This window comes from Triturus cristatus, chromosome 4_2, assembly GCF_964204655.1.
Source record: "Triturus cristatus chromosome 4_2, aTriCri1.1, whole genome shotgun sequence".
NCBI classification, from domain to species: domain Eukaryota; kingdom Metazoa; phylum Chordata; class Amphibia; order Caudata; family Salamandridae; genus Triturus; species Triturus cristatus.
The window spans coordinates 128,906,286-128,922,770 of NC_140586.1; the positions used below are offsets into that span (position 1 = coordinate 128,906,286).

At 45.9% G+C, this 16,485-nt stretch overlaps 1 protein-coding gene across 2 annotated transcripts in view; it reads left to right on the plus strand.

The window, feature by feature from the left end:
• Positions 1-16,485, plus strand: part of TFCP2 (transcription factor CP2) — a 295,496-nt gene that overhangs the window by 265,925 nt on the left and 13,086 nt on the right. For both annotated transcript variants that reach the window (XM_085600782.1, XM_085600781.1), the window contains exon 15: positions 2,529-2,580. In XM_085600782.1, coding sequence (XP_085456908.1) covers positions 2,529-2,580 — 52 coding nt within the window. The remainder of the gene's footprint in view (positions 1-2,528; positions 2,581-16,485) is intronic.

The following is a 16,485-nucleotide window of genomic DNA, read 5'->3' on the forward strand; positions in this document are numbered from 1 at the left end:
CACGACAGCCTTCCTAGTGGTGATAACATCTGCACGGATGGTCAGTTAGCTCCACACCTTGTCATCTAAGCCTCCATACTGAACCATCTTTTTCGCACGAGAGCTTCCTTTCTGACGAAAGTTGTCACTCATTTTCACGTAGGCCAGTCCATCACCCTGCCCTACCTTTCATGCTCCACTGCATCCCTTTAAGGAGGAGGAGCGACTCCACCAGCATTGTCATTCTACCTTGACTCCACGAAAGATTTCCAGATGGACATCCAACTCTTTGTGGGGTATGTCGAAGACAAGAAGGGGAAGGCTATGCAGAAGCGGGCCATCTCCCAATGGATAATGCTCGGTAACGGCTTATATGGTAGAGACTGGATCTAGCCACAGATTCCTTAACGATCCAACCAACCTCCCCGCGAACATCTTTCTAGGGTCAAGGCTGTCTTTCAGGACCCTAGTTTCTCACACCATTGTCAATGTTCTTTGTGGCTCTGCACCCCTGGCGTAGAAAGTTGCAAAAATAAACTTTATTTTAGCGTGCTGGGGTGGCGCCTATATAGGCACTATGCACTGCACTTTTGGGCAGACCACGGCACACAAAGCCAAATGACGACACCTACTGGCACGCAAGAGTACTGCTCACGAAAACATTTCCAGATACAGTCTGACGCCTGGGGATAATTCTAAGTTAAGGAATCTGTGTCTAGATGGTCTCTAGGAGTAACTGAAGGTAAGTAACTTGTTCATATAAATTCACAAATAAAATGTGTGTGTATGTGTGTGTGTGTATGTATATATATATATATATATATATATATATATATATCATTCTCACCAACAAGCGCCGAAGCGTTACGAAGCACGCACTCCCTTCACGACAAAAGTTCCAGACAAATCAGGCGCAAGATCATGAGTGATTTATTCTCATTATTCAACTATGAGAAGGATATGAGACAGCGTTCCCTCATACCCTGGCACGCACCATAGCTGTTATTATATATTCTCTCAGAAAAAACAAAGGTTACAGGGATGTTATAGTTAGGAAATATAATTTTGAAAAAAACAAAGAAATTCACATCTATCATGACATCTCAAATGACATCCACAGAACCACTCGCATCCCTATAGAATCTCTTATACACCTACTCCCACACATCTGCTCACAGACCTGTACCAGTACCAACACAGCCAATCACTCATCCATAAAGCCACTCACACATCCACTAACTCACTGACACAACCACTCATGCACCCACTCAGTCACCAATACAACCACTCACAAATCCAGTCATATAGACACTTACACTGCAGCTCACTCACCAATACAGCTACTCACACACCCAGTCATATAGACACTTACACTGCAGCTCACTCACCAATACAGCTACTCACACACCCACTTACTCACCCATACAACCATTCACACACCCACAGAACCCCTTACATACCCATTCACACATCCATACAATCCCACACACAACCACTCACCCTTACAGCCACTCGTACAGACATTCATTCTCCAATACAGCCACTCACATCCACTCACCTATACACACTCACACAGCCACAAACTCACCCATACAGCCACTCGCACACCCAATCACTCTCCAATACAGCCACTCAAACACCCCTACAGCTACTCACATAACCAGTAACACATCCATACAGCCACTCATGCACCCCTACAGCCACTCCTACATCCCCTCACAGACTGATACAGACAATCACTCAGCCACTCAGGTGAGATAAGTTAGAAATAGTACGACTAATTACTAGTACAGAAATAATAGTCATTTAACTTGTGCTGTAGCTTAGTATTTATTTTTCAGTCTTAGAAACATTTACAAAACACTTACATTCACTGAGTGGGTCTGTGAGTGGGAGCATCCTTGTCTTAGTGGTCCTTTGAATATATTTATATTTTTTCGCCGATATTTGTTAATTTGCCGCAACGTTACACAGGGGAGGCTGCACTGAGGGTCGCTGCAAATACACGAATAAAATAAAACCTGTTCAGAGACATATTCTACATGTGGAGTCCCTGAAAGACATTTTCCTTGACATCATTGACAATATAACTGTGCATGGCAGGGACACGAGTTCGTTACTTTCGGGCACAAGTCATAGTTACTTGAGATAGCTATAGCTAGTGAATTTCAGTGTTTTTTAGGGTTTAAGACGTTCCATTGTTACTGAACATTTCACATAACTTCAACATTACTTTAACTTTAAATTAGTTCAGTGAATATATTGTGTGTGTGTGTGTGTGTGTGTGTGTCTGTGTCTGTCTCCCACAAAATGGACAAATGCACATTCTTATTTTTTAAACCAAATTTTGCTAAATTGATTGTTTGAACGTGTGTTGTCCTGTTATTACCGATATTCTTGGAAATAATCCAGGAAAATTATCTAGGTATTTTTTTTTAATTGATTTTTAAGAATTCTGTTTCCCTTTCACATGCTTTTGTTTCTTGCAGATACATTAATAACCATTCTCACTGCCTTGCATTTAAAACAACTTTTTTCAAATATTTCAGATGATACAGAATTTTCAGGATGAAACGTGTTTTGTTCTTGATACAATGAAAGGTAAGCAAGAAGTAAATTGAATCTATAATATATATACAGACTCTTTAACAGCTAATCTCCTTCACCCTTACTATGGATGACACCAACCTTGTTATCTTCTCAACCGGTTGAATGTGAAGGTGGTGTTAAGTTCTTTTTGAAAACTATAAGGACTGAGAGCGGTAAAGTTGGCACAAATCAGCGACCAGTTTGCTGCTGTGCTGTATTAAAACATAACCATGATATCAATTATTAATGCTTAGGCACAGGATTGCAATGTGCAAGTCACTGACCAATGTCAGTGATAATTCCTTGTATGCCAGTATGCTTAATAGCTATGTTTCGAATTTGCAGGTTTCCACTAAATACTATGTGTTGTGGTGGTTCTTAGTATGTAGCATGTTTAGGAAACGGACTTTCTTTTGTCCCATAGTTTCCAAAGTTACCTATTTATCTGGAACACGGCCTTTAGGGGGAAAAGGTCTCTAGGGTCGGCTTCTCTCTTCGACTAGTCGGTGAAATTCTTTATGCCTTCTATTCCAGTCACCTATTCTTCAAATTCCACAGAGGTTGAAGGAGTCCTACAACTCCCAGGTGATCATGGTCAGGCCTACTTCAATTCCTAATGTCTCATAATAAATTGATCAAACCCATTAACTCTGGCATGACTTCCCAGTGAACAGATGTAGCATATACCCTTTACTTTACACTGGCCTATTCAAGTGCACGGAAAGTGGCAAACAAAATGCACAAAATTATAGAATTGCTAAAAAAATACAGCTTGCAAACGATGTGAAGCTCCTCTTAACAGTTCTTCACAAGAATCATCACAGGTTTTGTCAGAATGGGTGGCAGTCAACAAAACTTTTGCCTTCTACAGAAATCTGTGAGATGCCATGTAACAAGAACCCTATTTATAGCTTGTTACCCAGTGTGATAACCAATGTTAAATGCTTATTGGCTTTAACAAATGCTATGCACACTAAATAAGCTAGTCCAACTGACTTTGTCATGATGTTTCATAATAAGCAGACCGTACCTATTGCATTGAATGTAACATTTCCCAGTGCACCAATCAGGCCTCGAGCTGGTCACTCTAATCAACTCAGGCCTGCAGTATTGAGTGTAAACACTTGCACAAAGCACCCATCAGACACAGTCTTAAAATTAAAAAGATGTACAAAATTACAGTTGGCTAAATTCCTAAGAGGGCCTAACCGGTACTCTCACTGAGTAAACCCTTTAATGTCCATGGTGTATCACACAGAGTAACCAACACTAAGATTCTTGCCTGCTATGGTAATCTGTGAGGTTCCATGTGACATAATATCGATCTGTAAGCTTTAATGTAGAGTAATCACTATCTGCTCTTAAACGTCTATTGACTTTAATATATGCTTTTCACAATAAATGTCAAGCCTAAGGCCTTTATCATAGCATTACATAATAAACAGATCAAGCCTATGGCCATGATAATTGGCTTGCCTCCATAATGAACTCAAAAAGAACAATTGATGGACAGAATGCAGTACAATGTCATACATTCACCCCAATACAGAGATCTGGGCCTAAATCCATCCTTTATTTGCTCCGCATGCCCTTCCAGTTTGAACCCAGCCATATGCAAATCAGTATTGACCCCGTGCCCAATGGGAACAGTCTAGCCCGAACTGCCAGGCCAGGTCCTCCCTGGGCTGGTAACAAGCATCCTAGGACCCATTTTCGGGGTAACATCCCTTATCAGCCAGGATAGCATTCCGTCTATCAATTGTTTCTTTTGCATATGTCGCCCTAAGTGAGAAGGGTACGCCCAGACGTGGGTCCGGTGCTCACTACACCACTGGATTCAAGCTATCCTGTATGATGAAGGGTGATGCCCTGAAACCTTTCCCAGGATGCTTGTTTCCGGTCCAGGGAGGACCTGGCTTGGCAGTTTGGGCTGTACTTTTCACACAAGGTGCAGGGTCAAGACTGATTTGCATATGGCTGGGTCCAAACTGGGGTGATGTGGTGAGCAAAAGAATGATGAGTTAAACCCAGATCCCTGTGACTGGGGGTGAATGTTTGCTTTGTCCAGTATTCCGTCCATCAATTGTTTCTTTTCCATATGTCGTCCTAAGTGGGAAGGGTATGCACAGACGTGGGTCCCATGCTCACTACTCCACTGGATTCAGGCTAGCTTGGCTGATGAAGGGTGATGCCCTGAAACCTGTGGATTAGTATGGCCCTGGGAATCCCATACTGTTTTCAAACACAAAACTGTGCTCTAAAGTTGGAAAGGGAAAGTGCTGGAACTGCACTACATTCCTCATGACTGCATTCCTCCCATCTGTGCATCTGCCAGAAAAAAACAAACACAGTAAATGATGTAGTTGTCTAAAATATTAAGGGCTTTACAACACCATATGTTTGCTCCCAAAAGTCCCATACTGCTACTGGCTAAGGCAGCTGCATACATAAACAAAATAATCATGCACTTGGAAGCACTTTTTTCTGTGGAAGCACACAGCTTCTGCTCATTCAAAACGTGATCCTGCCTACCAACATGTGAGCGCAGCCAAAACCCCTCACTGTAATCCGGATATATTTTTTTTGTCGATCAGGGACATCTGTGCCTCCTCCAAAGAAGGCATCCAAGAAAAGCCACTCTCCTTCTCTTCCTCCAGCTGAGGCACCCAGTAAGAGACACTTAACTAGTCCCCGAAATATCTATTCTTTAGATAGGCGTACGAGACCCCAGATTCTAAATGTTCGAGGCATGTGGGCTGCTGAATTCATATCTGTGCATAGATCACCGCCTAGTGTTGGGTCCGGATGATTGCACATTGTTGTCCTGGAAGAGTCTTCGAAGTATCACGAGATAGGTGGCTCCTCCCCTGGACTACAGTGCGCATGGGCATCCCCTCCATCCTTAGATTGTTTTTTTCCGCCATTGGGTTCGGATGTCCTAATCTTAGCTCTTTGAGTATTTAGGCCTTTACTTTCGTTGGTATTGTTTTCGTTCGGCGCCAAGTATATTTGTCGAGGGCATTCTCGAGTAGATCATCCACGATGGATCCAAAGACATCGAATAGCCCTTTTAAGCGTTGCCCTCTTTGCAACGCTAAGTATGCTCGCTTCGACGTGCACCCGGTGTGCAACAAGTGCCTCTCTCCAAACCACGACGAAGCCACCTGTATGGCGTGTTCCAGGTTTCGATCGAAGAAGACCCTTCGCATTCGTCGAGCAGCTCGGCTCGAGGCGCAGAAAGCGATGCCGCACCCGGACAACATCTTCGGGACAGAAGATGAGGAGGTCATGGACCTTGAAGTTCGGGGGGAGCTCTCGGATCCGGATTCGGAGCGCGAATCCGACTATGACGCCGAAGACGAGCGTATACTAGACGAACAGGAAGATGGTGTCGTCGAAGAGGTAGGAGACGACGAGGAGTCCCTTGGGGCCGAGGAAGATGGCTCAGAAGCTGAGCTAGGTCCACATGTCGGTACAGGACCCAACGAGACACTCGATAAGGCTCAGGTCGAGGGATCGCCACAAGGCCTTACCCAAGATCATTCCTCTCGTTCTACAGCCCCGCATACAGGCCCGGATACGAACTACCCCCAAGAGCCATCGGTATCGAAAGAGCCATCATCCGATCAAAAGAAATCGAAACTGAAGGCACAGGCACCTACCTCGAAACCGAAAGTGAAAGAGTCCCTCATCGGCAACAAGGCCTCGAAGCCCTCGGAGCCGACCAAACAAAAGAAGGCCGTCGACGCACGGAGACTTCATGGGGACGTCAAGCCGAAGGGGGCACCGACAACCAAGGTCAAGGTTGCCGACCTGAAAAAATCGGCGCCGAGGATCGTCGACACAAAAATACAGAGTGCCTCGCAACGGCCGAGCCATCCCGGTCCTCGCGTCGAGAACACGGCGTCTGGTTCGAGGTTAGATGCCACGTCCAAGAGGGTATCGACGGAACGTGTCGACTCAACAACCCCGTCTCCCCTCCTAAAGAAGAAGGTGTCGGAGTCGTTACTCCGCATCCGCGACACGGCTTCCACGCTCGGCGCAACAGCACCCCCGCAGCCGAAGACGGTCAGCACAGTTCACATCGCGTCGACGCACATAAAATTCGGACTACCGCCGGCGGTACGACCGAAGTTGTTCGACGCAAAGAAGGGTCTCGAGCCGCAAAAAGGGGTCGACCCGAAGAAACCTGTTGAAGCACCCACAGGAGTGCCGATGGGGCAGAGAGCTGTCGAAGTCCCTCAGGAAGATGAGGAGCCAAGGCTGTTTATCGATGCGGAGACTGGTAGACTGTCAATATATAAACGAAAGATACTGCCAGAGAAATCAATGGAGCCATACAAAATCCCATTGAAGAAGAAAAGGACCATGTCACCAGTTCTAGTAGAACATGTTCACTATTATGACCAGGAGCCTCAGTCATTCTCACCCACACAATTTGATGCTGGTGATATTCAGGACACTTATCCTGTGGACACTGACCCCGAAGATCAAAACCTACCTTGGGTGGACGATATTGGTACAGGGGACCCACATACCGCTCCAGACACGCCGGCATATGTGGTAAAATCATCTCCTACTGAGGATACTGCTGCTTTCAATGCCTTGATTGAGAGAGCAGCTAAAAATCATGATGTACAGCTCCATACTGATCCTATTGAGGATGATTTTCTGATGGATACCTTCTCTACCTCAGAAAGATCTATTAAGACTCTGCCCATGCTGAAGGGGTTCCTAAAACCGGCTCATGACATTTTTAAGGAGACCACAAGGGCGAGAGTACTAAATCCTAGGATTGACAAAAAATATAGGCCAGCTCCTGTGGACCCTACCTACATACGAGGCCAGTTGCCTTTGGACTCGTTGGTGGTGTCCAATGCTCTGAAGAGAGCCAATTCACAGACAACGGGTGATGCTCCTCCCCCTGACAAGGAGTCTAAGGTCTTGGAAACTTCAGGGAAAAGAGTTGCTGCACAGGCAGCTAACATCTGGAGAATTGCCAACACTCAGGCACTTCTGGCTCGATACGACAGGGCGCATTATGATACCCTAGAGACACTGCTACAGCACCTCCCAGATCAGTTCAAGGAAGGGGCAGAGTCGCTTATTACAGAAGGGAAGCTCATAAGCAACGCTTCCATTAAGTGCGCTCTTGACATAGCGGATACTGCAGCTAGGGCTATTAACACCAGCGTCATGTTAAGACGGCATGCTTGGTTGAGAATCTCAGGATTCAAACCAGAGATTCAAACAACAATACTCAATCAACCGGTCAACCCTGACTCCCTTTTTGGCCCCGAAGTTGACACCACCCTAGAAAAGATCAAGAAAGATACAGAGACTGCAAAGTCTATGGGGGCTCTGCAATCACAGCAGTTTAGGAGTGGGTCCTTTCGTCGCTCTACCAACAGAGGACCATCTAGAGGCCAGAACTCCCAACAGTCGCATTACACTAAACAAGGTACACAGACCACCTATAATAAGAATAACAGAGGTGGATACCGTGGAAACAACGTCAAGGGCAGAGGCCGAGGAAACAACAGCTCCAGGTCCTCCGCCACCAACAAACAGTAACGCCTTGTCACTGCCCCCCGACCACTTAACAACTGTCGGGGGGAGACTCCAAGAATTCCTGCCGGTCTGGAAGTCCATCACTACAGACAGGTGGGTGAGAGACATTGTCCAGTACGGTTATTGTCTGGAGCTCACATCCACTCCACCAAACATACCACCAAGACACCGTCCTATGTCCGCAGAGCACTTGCACTTATTACACCAGGAAGTTCTCAGTATGCTGCAAAAAGGAGCCATAGAACTCGTGCCAGCAGACGAACAGGGATCAGGGGTGTACTCACTGTATTTTCTAATCCCCAAACAGGACGGGTCTCTCAGACCCATACTGGATTTAAGACCTCTAAACCGTTACATTCTGTAAGAGCACTTTCACATGCTCACCTTGCAACAGGTGCTGCCGTTGCTCAAGCAGGGAGACTTTCTCGCAACACTAGATCTCAAAGATGCGTATTTCCATATACCCATGCACACATCACACAAAAAATATCTCAGGTTCACTGTTCTCAATCAACATTACCAGTTCAAAGCCCTCCCTTTCGGAGTAACAACGGCACCCAGAGTGTTCACCAAGTGCCTAGCAACAGTGGCGGCGCACTTAAGGAGACAGCACATACATGTCTATCCTTATCTGGACGACTGGCTTATCCAGGGAAAGTCGGCCCAGCAGTGTGCCAACCACATGACCCACACCATTCACCTTCTTCACAGCCTTGGTTTCTCCCTGAATTATCCAAAGTCCCCCCTTCAACCCACCCACGTACAGCAGTACCTAGGCGCGACCATAGACACTCTGGCAGCCAAGGCACAGCCCAATTCAGTGCGGATCAACAGCATGCAGTTGCTCATAAAAAAGTTCAAACCTCAACACTCACTACCGGCACGAGTGTTTATGCAGTTGATAGGCATGATGGCCTCCTGCATCTTCATAGTCCCGCACGCGAGGCTACATATGCGTCCGCTTCAGGAGTGCTTGGCACATCAGTGGAATCAGGCTCACGGACAATTGAAGGACCTAGTGTTGGTGAGCGGTCGGGCATACAACTCTCTGCATTGGTGGAATCCACAAAACCTTTGCAAGGGCCGACCGTTCCGAGAACCTGTCCCACAAATCATACTGACGGCGGACGCATCTCTCCAGGGATGGGGAGCTCATGTACTCAATTACACAGTGCAGGGACTATGGACGACACAGCAAAGGAGGATGCACATCAACCTTCTGGAACTCATGGCAATCTTCCTTGCCATGAAGGCATTCAAAGTACACTTGTGCAACAAAGTCGTGTTGATCCGGACGGACAACATGACCGCCATGTACTACATACAAAAGCAGGGAGGGACACACTCTCCACAGTTGTCTCATCTGGCTCAGAGCATGTGGAAGTGGGCCATTCAGAGGAACATCTTCCTCATGGCGGAACACCTCCCGGGCAAGGACAACCAGATGGCGGATCTGCTCAGCAGACACAGCCACCAAATACACGAGTGGGAGATACATCCGTCAGTACTACAACCGTACTTCCAACGGTGGGGTCATCCAGAGATAGACCTATTCGCCACACTTGGGAAAACGCAAAATGCCAAAACTTTGCCGCCAGGTTCCCACATCCACAGTCGCAGGGCAGCGCAATATGGATGAACTGGTCAGGCAGATTTGCGTACGCTTTTCCCCCAGCCCCACTAATACCGCTGGTGGCACGCAAACTGAGGCAACACTCAATGACGCTCATCCTGGTTGCGCCAACGTGGGCACGCCAACCATGGTACACCACGTTTCTGGAACTCTCCGTGGTGACGCATCAACGACTACGGCTAACACCCACGCTTTTAACGCAGAGCCATGGCGAGATTCAGCACCCAGATCCGCAACAGCTGAACCTGGCGATCTGGCTCCTGAGATCTTAGAATTTGGCTACCTAAACTTGCCTCCAGAATGTATGAATATCATCAAGGAGGCACGGAGACCAACTACCAGAGCCTGCTACGCGGCTAAGTGGAAAAGATTTGTCATTTATTGTAAAAATAATTACCTCAATCCGCTGGATGCATCAACGCAAAACATTATCTGTTATCTATTACACTTCTACCGATGCAATCTAGCATACAATTCCATCCGTATACATTTAACCGCACTGGCAGCTTACCTTCAGAACCGGCAGCACCTCTCACTGTTCAAAGTGCCTGCCATCAGAGCTTTCTTGGAGGGACTCAAACGTGTCATTCCTCCAAGACACCCTCCTTCACCAGTCTGGAACCTAAATGTGGTCCTCACCAGACTGATGGGACCACCTTTTGAACCTCTACACTCTTGTGAGCTTCAATTTCTGACATGGAAAGTAGCTTTCCTGGTTGCCATTACTTCACTAAGAAGAGTTAGTGAACTTCAGGCACTAACCATTCAAGAGCCATTTATACAGGTTCATGCCAACAGAGTCGTACTACGCACCAACCCTACTTTCATGCCCAAGGTAATTTCGCAGTTCCATATGAACCAATCCATAGAACTACCAGTTTTTTATCCGAATCCTGAGAATGTCGCAGAGAGAATGCTCCACACACTTGATATCAAAAGAGCTCTCCTGTACTATATTGACAGAACACAAAATTTCAGGAAAACAAAACAACTGTTTGTTGCCTTTTCTCCACAGCACAAAGGCAACCCCATTTCCAAATCAGGAATAGCTAGGTGGATAGTTAAGTGTATACAGATTTGCTATGAAAAAGCTAAGCGCACACTAACAATTCTTCCAAGAGCCCACTCTACACGAAAGTTAGGGGCCTCCATGGCTTTCCTGGGAAATATTCCTTTAGAGGAGATATGTAGAGCTGCCACATGGTCCACTATACATACATTTACCAAGCGCTACTGTGTAGATGTACACTCAAGACAGCAGGCAGCTGTAGGACAGGCTGTTCTCAAAACTCTTTTTCAGACTGCTGCAGCTGGCACGGGAAGCCGCCGCTAAATGGAGCGACTGCTATATAATCTATGCACAGATATGAATTCAGCAGCCCACATGCCTCGAACCGAATATGCTACTTACCAGTATGCATCTGTTCTTGGCATGTAGGGCTGCTGACATTCATATCGCCCACCCTCCTCCCCGGCGCCTGTAGCAGCTGTAGCATTCAGTAATTACTAGTTAGTATGGTCATCGTTCACTGTATTACACTCCATCTATGCCACAATGGCGAAAAACAATCTAAGGATGGAGGGGATGCCCATGCGCACTGTAGTCCAGGGGAGGAGCCACCTATCTCGTGATACTTCGAAGACTCTTCCAGGACAACAATGTGCAATCACCCGGACTCAACACTAGGCGGCGATCTATGCACAGATATGAATGTCAGCAGCCCTACATGCCAAGAACAGATGCATACTGGTAAGTAGCATATTCGACTAAGTTACTAATTCAAAGAGGCCCATATAAAATATACATAAGTAATCTCACCAGCGCTCTGCACCTGCAAGGGCCCAAAGACTGCAGACTGCAAGAGCTAGGCCAGCATGCCCCATAATGCAATGGTCTGGGTAAAAATTCCCTGAATTGATGATGGAAGCGGGCTAATTTTACCACTCTGTCCAAATCCCTCAAAGATATCCCGGTTTTGAACAGGACATGTCAAATCCCTAGCATTATCAACTTTATCTTCCTTCCTTGCAACATTGGCCTCACCTGAACCTTGTCAACCTTATAACAAACTGAAATTAATATACCCTTGAAGAGCTCACCATTAGTTTTTCCTAATTGACTGTGAAACCCAGTCTTTTGAGAAGACATCTCACCATTTGCAGTTAATCCACCGTTTCTTCTTGACTTTGCAACATTATCAAACTATTGTCCAAATAAATAATAAACCTAGCTTTTCTTTCTTTAAAACCTTTCACTGGTCTTGACATCTGTAAACACAAGGGTGCTGACAAAAGACCTAAAGGCACACACCAAATTTGGTACGCGTGACCTTTCCATCTGAATAGCAGAAAATGTTGTACTCTTTTGCTCCATAAGAACCATCAAATAGACATCCTTTAAATCTAATTTAACTAGCCAACCGCCCTCTTATAACCTCTCTCAGTAGATTAACTCTTGAAATGCATGTGAACTAAAAATGTGTTGAATTCTTTAAAATGTATTACAGGGCGCCAACATGTGATTTTTTTCCCCCAAAAAAGTACACGTTTCCTGTACTCGTCTGATACTTGAAGGATTGATCCCTTTTCTTCAACATTTGCTTGATTTCACCATCTGCCAAATCTATGTTCTTGACGTAACATTAATTCCCTGGTTTATTTTTCCTCCTGTGGGACTTCCACAAAATCTATTTTGAAACCTAAAATGATTTGCAACACCCACTGTTTTCGTGTGAGACCTTGCCATTTCTTGTAAAAACTTTTCAAATGACCTTCAACCCTTCTGGAAGGAAAACTAGAAATAGACCACCACACTCATCTCGGAAGCCTCTGCCAACCTGTGCTCTTCCACACAAACTCATACTTCTCCCTACTCTTCCCCTTAAGGATAAGAAGCCAGTTATGACTTGAAAACCTCTTCCTAATCCCCTGGACTGATAGTATAATTGAGACATAGATGCTCCAGAGCTGGTAGTCAGTTGCATCCTACAAGGCCCTACCAAAACACTTCCACCAAACACTTATCTCATATTACTTGTGGCTTTGTCCTGTACCTTAAATATTAGAACCTATTTCCCTAAACTCCTACCCAGGCCTTCTTGTAAAATAGGAGAACCTATGCATCTTTGCCATTTTACCTGCTAGCCATAGCACCCAGTTTTATTTTTATACCATGCTGCCTCTCGACTATGAGCCCTCTGTTTGCATTTCCCAGGAAACCAATGGGTCTCTGTAGCAAATAATTGGATATGGCAGGGGAGGTGCACATTGAGAGGCTAGAGTCAAAGTACTCAAAGGTTCCAAAAGCCTTTGTGGATATTGTTTCAATGACTGTTCCAGACCTTTCCAATGGTCTCTTCCCAACTTATAGAAGAAAAGGTATCTGCTCTGGATTGAAGATGAGTTATGCATACTATCTTCATTCATGGTCCTTGAGCACTCAGCCCTCATAACATTCATCACTTACCTTTCTGGAGACTTACTGCTCCATTCTTTTATAACATTTTCAACATGCTACAATGGCTACCAGTGCACTTCTCAAGGGCCTCATGCCATAAGGTGTAAACGTTTTCTCGCCCAGAGGATCCTTTAACACATTTTTGCTGAAGCACATGGGTAATCATGGACCAGATGATCACTACCAATATCATCCTGTTGAAGGTCTAAAACATGATCATCAAATTCCTACAAATCTTTTTTTATTTTGTATTCCACCAAAGTCACCCTTCTTAAACTCGGACTCCAGCTTTCCATGCTTGCCGCTTAGGGCTCCTTCACTTTGTATGTCGCAAAGAACATCTTTCTTTCTATTGGCATTAAAGCCATACTGTTTTTTTCCCTTTGGCTTACTTTCCATTCTTTCCAAATGTTTCATCTTCTTCATATGCTTTCCACCACTAGAACCCTTTTTTACCGCTTCCTCCTCAGATAGGGACCAATATTCATCCTCAGAAATGTGATCCTTCCTCTTGACCAGACTGTGTAGCCTCATTTAACAGAAGCTATTTCTGATTGGATCTAATTTTTAATCAACTCTGGGTTTACTGCCCTCTGTAAAATCTCAAACTTGTGTCTCCTACCTTAGTTATAAACCAACTCACATCTCAAGCCTAAGATTTAATATTGTGCCTTTGAAACAAATGGTTCGAGGCATATGAGCTGTAGATCATATGCTTTAGCATAGATAGTCATCTAGTGTTGGGTCCGAATGTTTGCACTTTGTTTTTGTTCGAAGAAGTCTTTGCAGTCACGAGGTAGGGGACTCCTCCTTTCGGTGATTGTGCGCATGGGCATCAACTCCATCCCCAGATAGTTTTTTTCCGCCATCGGGTTCGGATGTGTATTGCTGCGTTCCGGTTCGGTATCGTCTCGAACCCTTTCGACGCGCAATCCTCTACCCTCGACAGTATTGTCTTTCGATCGCGGTTTCCCATATGAGGCGTATCGTTTAAAATGAGAAAACATTCGATCAGGAACTTCGAGGCGGATCGTCGGGCCTTCCTGTGCCGACCACACCGGCAGTCGATGAAACTGACACCATTTAAGCTATGTCCCGGGCTTATTTTCCACACACCGATTTGCACGAGGTCTGCAACCTCTGCTTATCCCCGGAACACAACGAACAGGACTGTGAAGCGTGTCGATCATTCTGATCGAAGAAGACCATTCTTGATTGTCTGGCTCGACGCCACGAGATGCAACTTGGTAGCGGCTCCATACCGGACATCTTCGGCGAAGATTCAGATTTCCACCGTTCAGCTGCAGAAGCAGAGGACAAAGAACTGGTCTCCGAGGCAGACTCCGACATGGAAGAAGAACTGAACATCACTCCGGGTCAACTTACAGTGAGTACAGATCCCCCATGTCCCCACTCAACCGAAATCTAAGGCTCCGGTATCACCTTCGCCCTCGGGCTCTGGTCGGCACAGAGAAAAGTTTCAGATGCCCCGCCCTCCAGCCCAGCTATGAAACACAAAGACAAGCCTTCCGGCTCGGGCTCGAGCCGGCCCCATTTCGGTGCCGAACCAATAACTTCGGCACCGAAACATAAGACGAAGCATTTGCCAGTCCCCACACCGCCAGCACCGAAGACACCTTCGACACCGAAGGCCTAGGAGCCGAAATCCTCCAAACCTAAAGCTTCGGAGCCGAAATCTTCCAAACCTAAAACTTTGGAGCAGAAATCGTCCAAACCGAAAGCTTCGGAGCCAAAATCTTCGACACCTGAATACTTGGAGCAGAGATCCTCTGCGCCGAAAAGTTCAGAGCCGAAACCTGCCACCCGAAAGCTTCAGAGCCCAAACCGGCTATAACAAAGCACTCGGATTCAAAACATTCGACGCCCAAAGACTCTCAGCCCAAATCTTCGATGCGGAAATCAACTCCTAAAGAAAAAGATACTCCATTCAAAGAGCCTCCGGCCGGGGACCCACCTTTGAATCCAAAACAAAAGAGACTAAGTATTGACCCTAAAACTGGACACCTCCTGGCCACTCTTCCTAAAAAACGGAAGCTGGAACTCTCAGAGGATTTCCCTATACCTCTGAAGAAAAAGTACATGGGTACTAACCCTTCTCCCCCTTACATACCTCCCTCTCCTCCTCCTAACCCAAATGTAATCATTACACCATCAAATTCACCACCACCACCTCCACTATCACCTGACCCACATTATGAAGATTATGGGGATGGGGATGAAGAGCAGGATATGCCACAACATCAGGACATACCACAGGACACTGACCACTGAGAGAATTATAATAGGGAACCAGATCAAGACAATGACCCCGACCTGTATCCCTCCAGACCCCCCCCACCTGATTACATCATTGGCTATGTTCAGCTTATCAACAGGGCTGCTCAATATCACGGGGTGGAGCTTCATACAGATCCTCTAGAAGAGGATGTCATTGTTGGGACACTAACACACTCACAAAGGTCTACTAATGCTCTACCAATGCTCAAGGGCATGTTAAAACACACGGATGAGGTATTCAAAGTCCCCGTTGGATCCAGAATACTCACACCTAGAGTAGATAAAAAATGCAAGCCCGCTCCTACAGACCCTGCATATATAAAAGGTCAGTTGCCCTTAGACTCTCTTGTGGTAACTAACGCCCGCAAGAGAGCTAACTCTCAAACCACAGGCGATGCCCCTCCTCCTGATAAGGAGTCTAAACTCATTGATGCCTCAGGCAAAAGAGTGGCTTTACAGGCTGTTAACCATTGGCTTTTTGCCAATGCTCAGGCTCACTCAGCACACTACGATAGGGCTCACTATGATGGGTTGGAAAGACTCATGCAACATTTGCCAGATGAGTATAAAACCAGAGCTAACGACCTAATTCAGGAAGGGAAGCTCATTACCAACACTTCCATCAAATGCACACTAGATGCGGCAGACACAGCATCTCGTGCCATCAACACTCGCATGCTATTGCGCAGACACGCTTGGCTTAGAATCTCCGGATTCAAGCAGGAGGTACAATCCTCCATACTTAATCAGCCTTTTGATAAGTAGCACTCTCCGTCACCTCAAGAAAATTAAACCGCTCATACCCACCGATGATTTCAAACTTGTAGTTCAGTCGCTTGTTCTGTCACGTATTGATTATGGTAATGCCATCCTTAATGGAATCCCCAAAGTACACCTAGCTCCAATCAAAGCTGTGCTCAACCTTGCTGCCAGGCTCATCACGGACTGCAAACGCTTC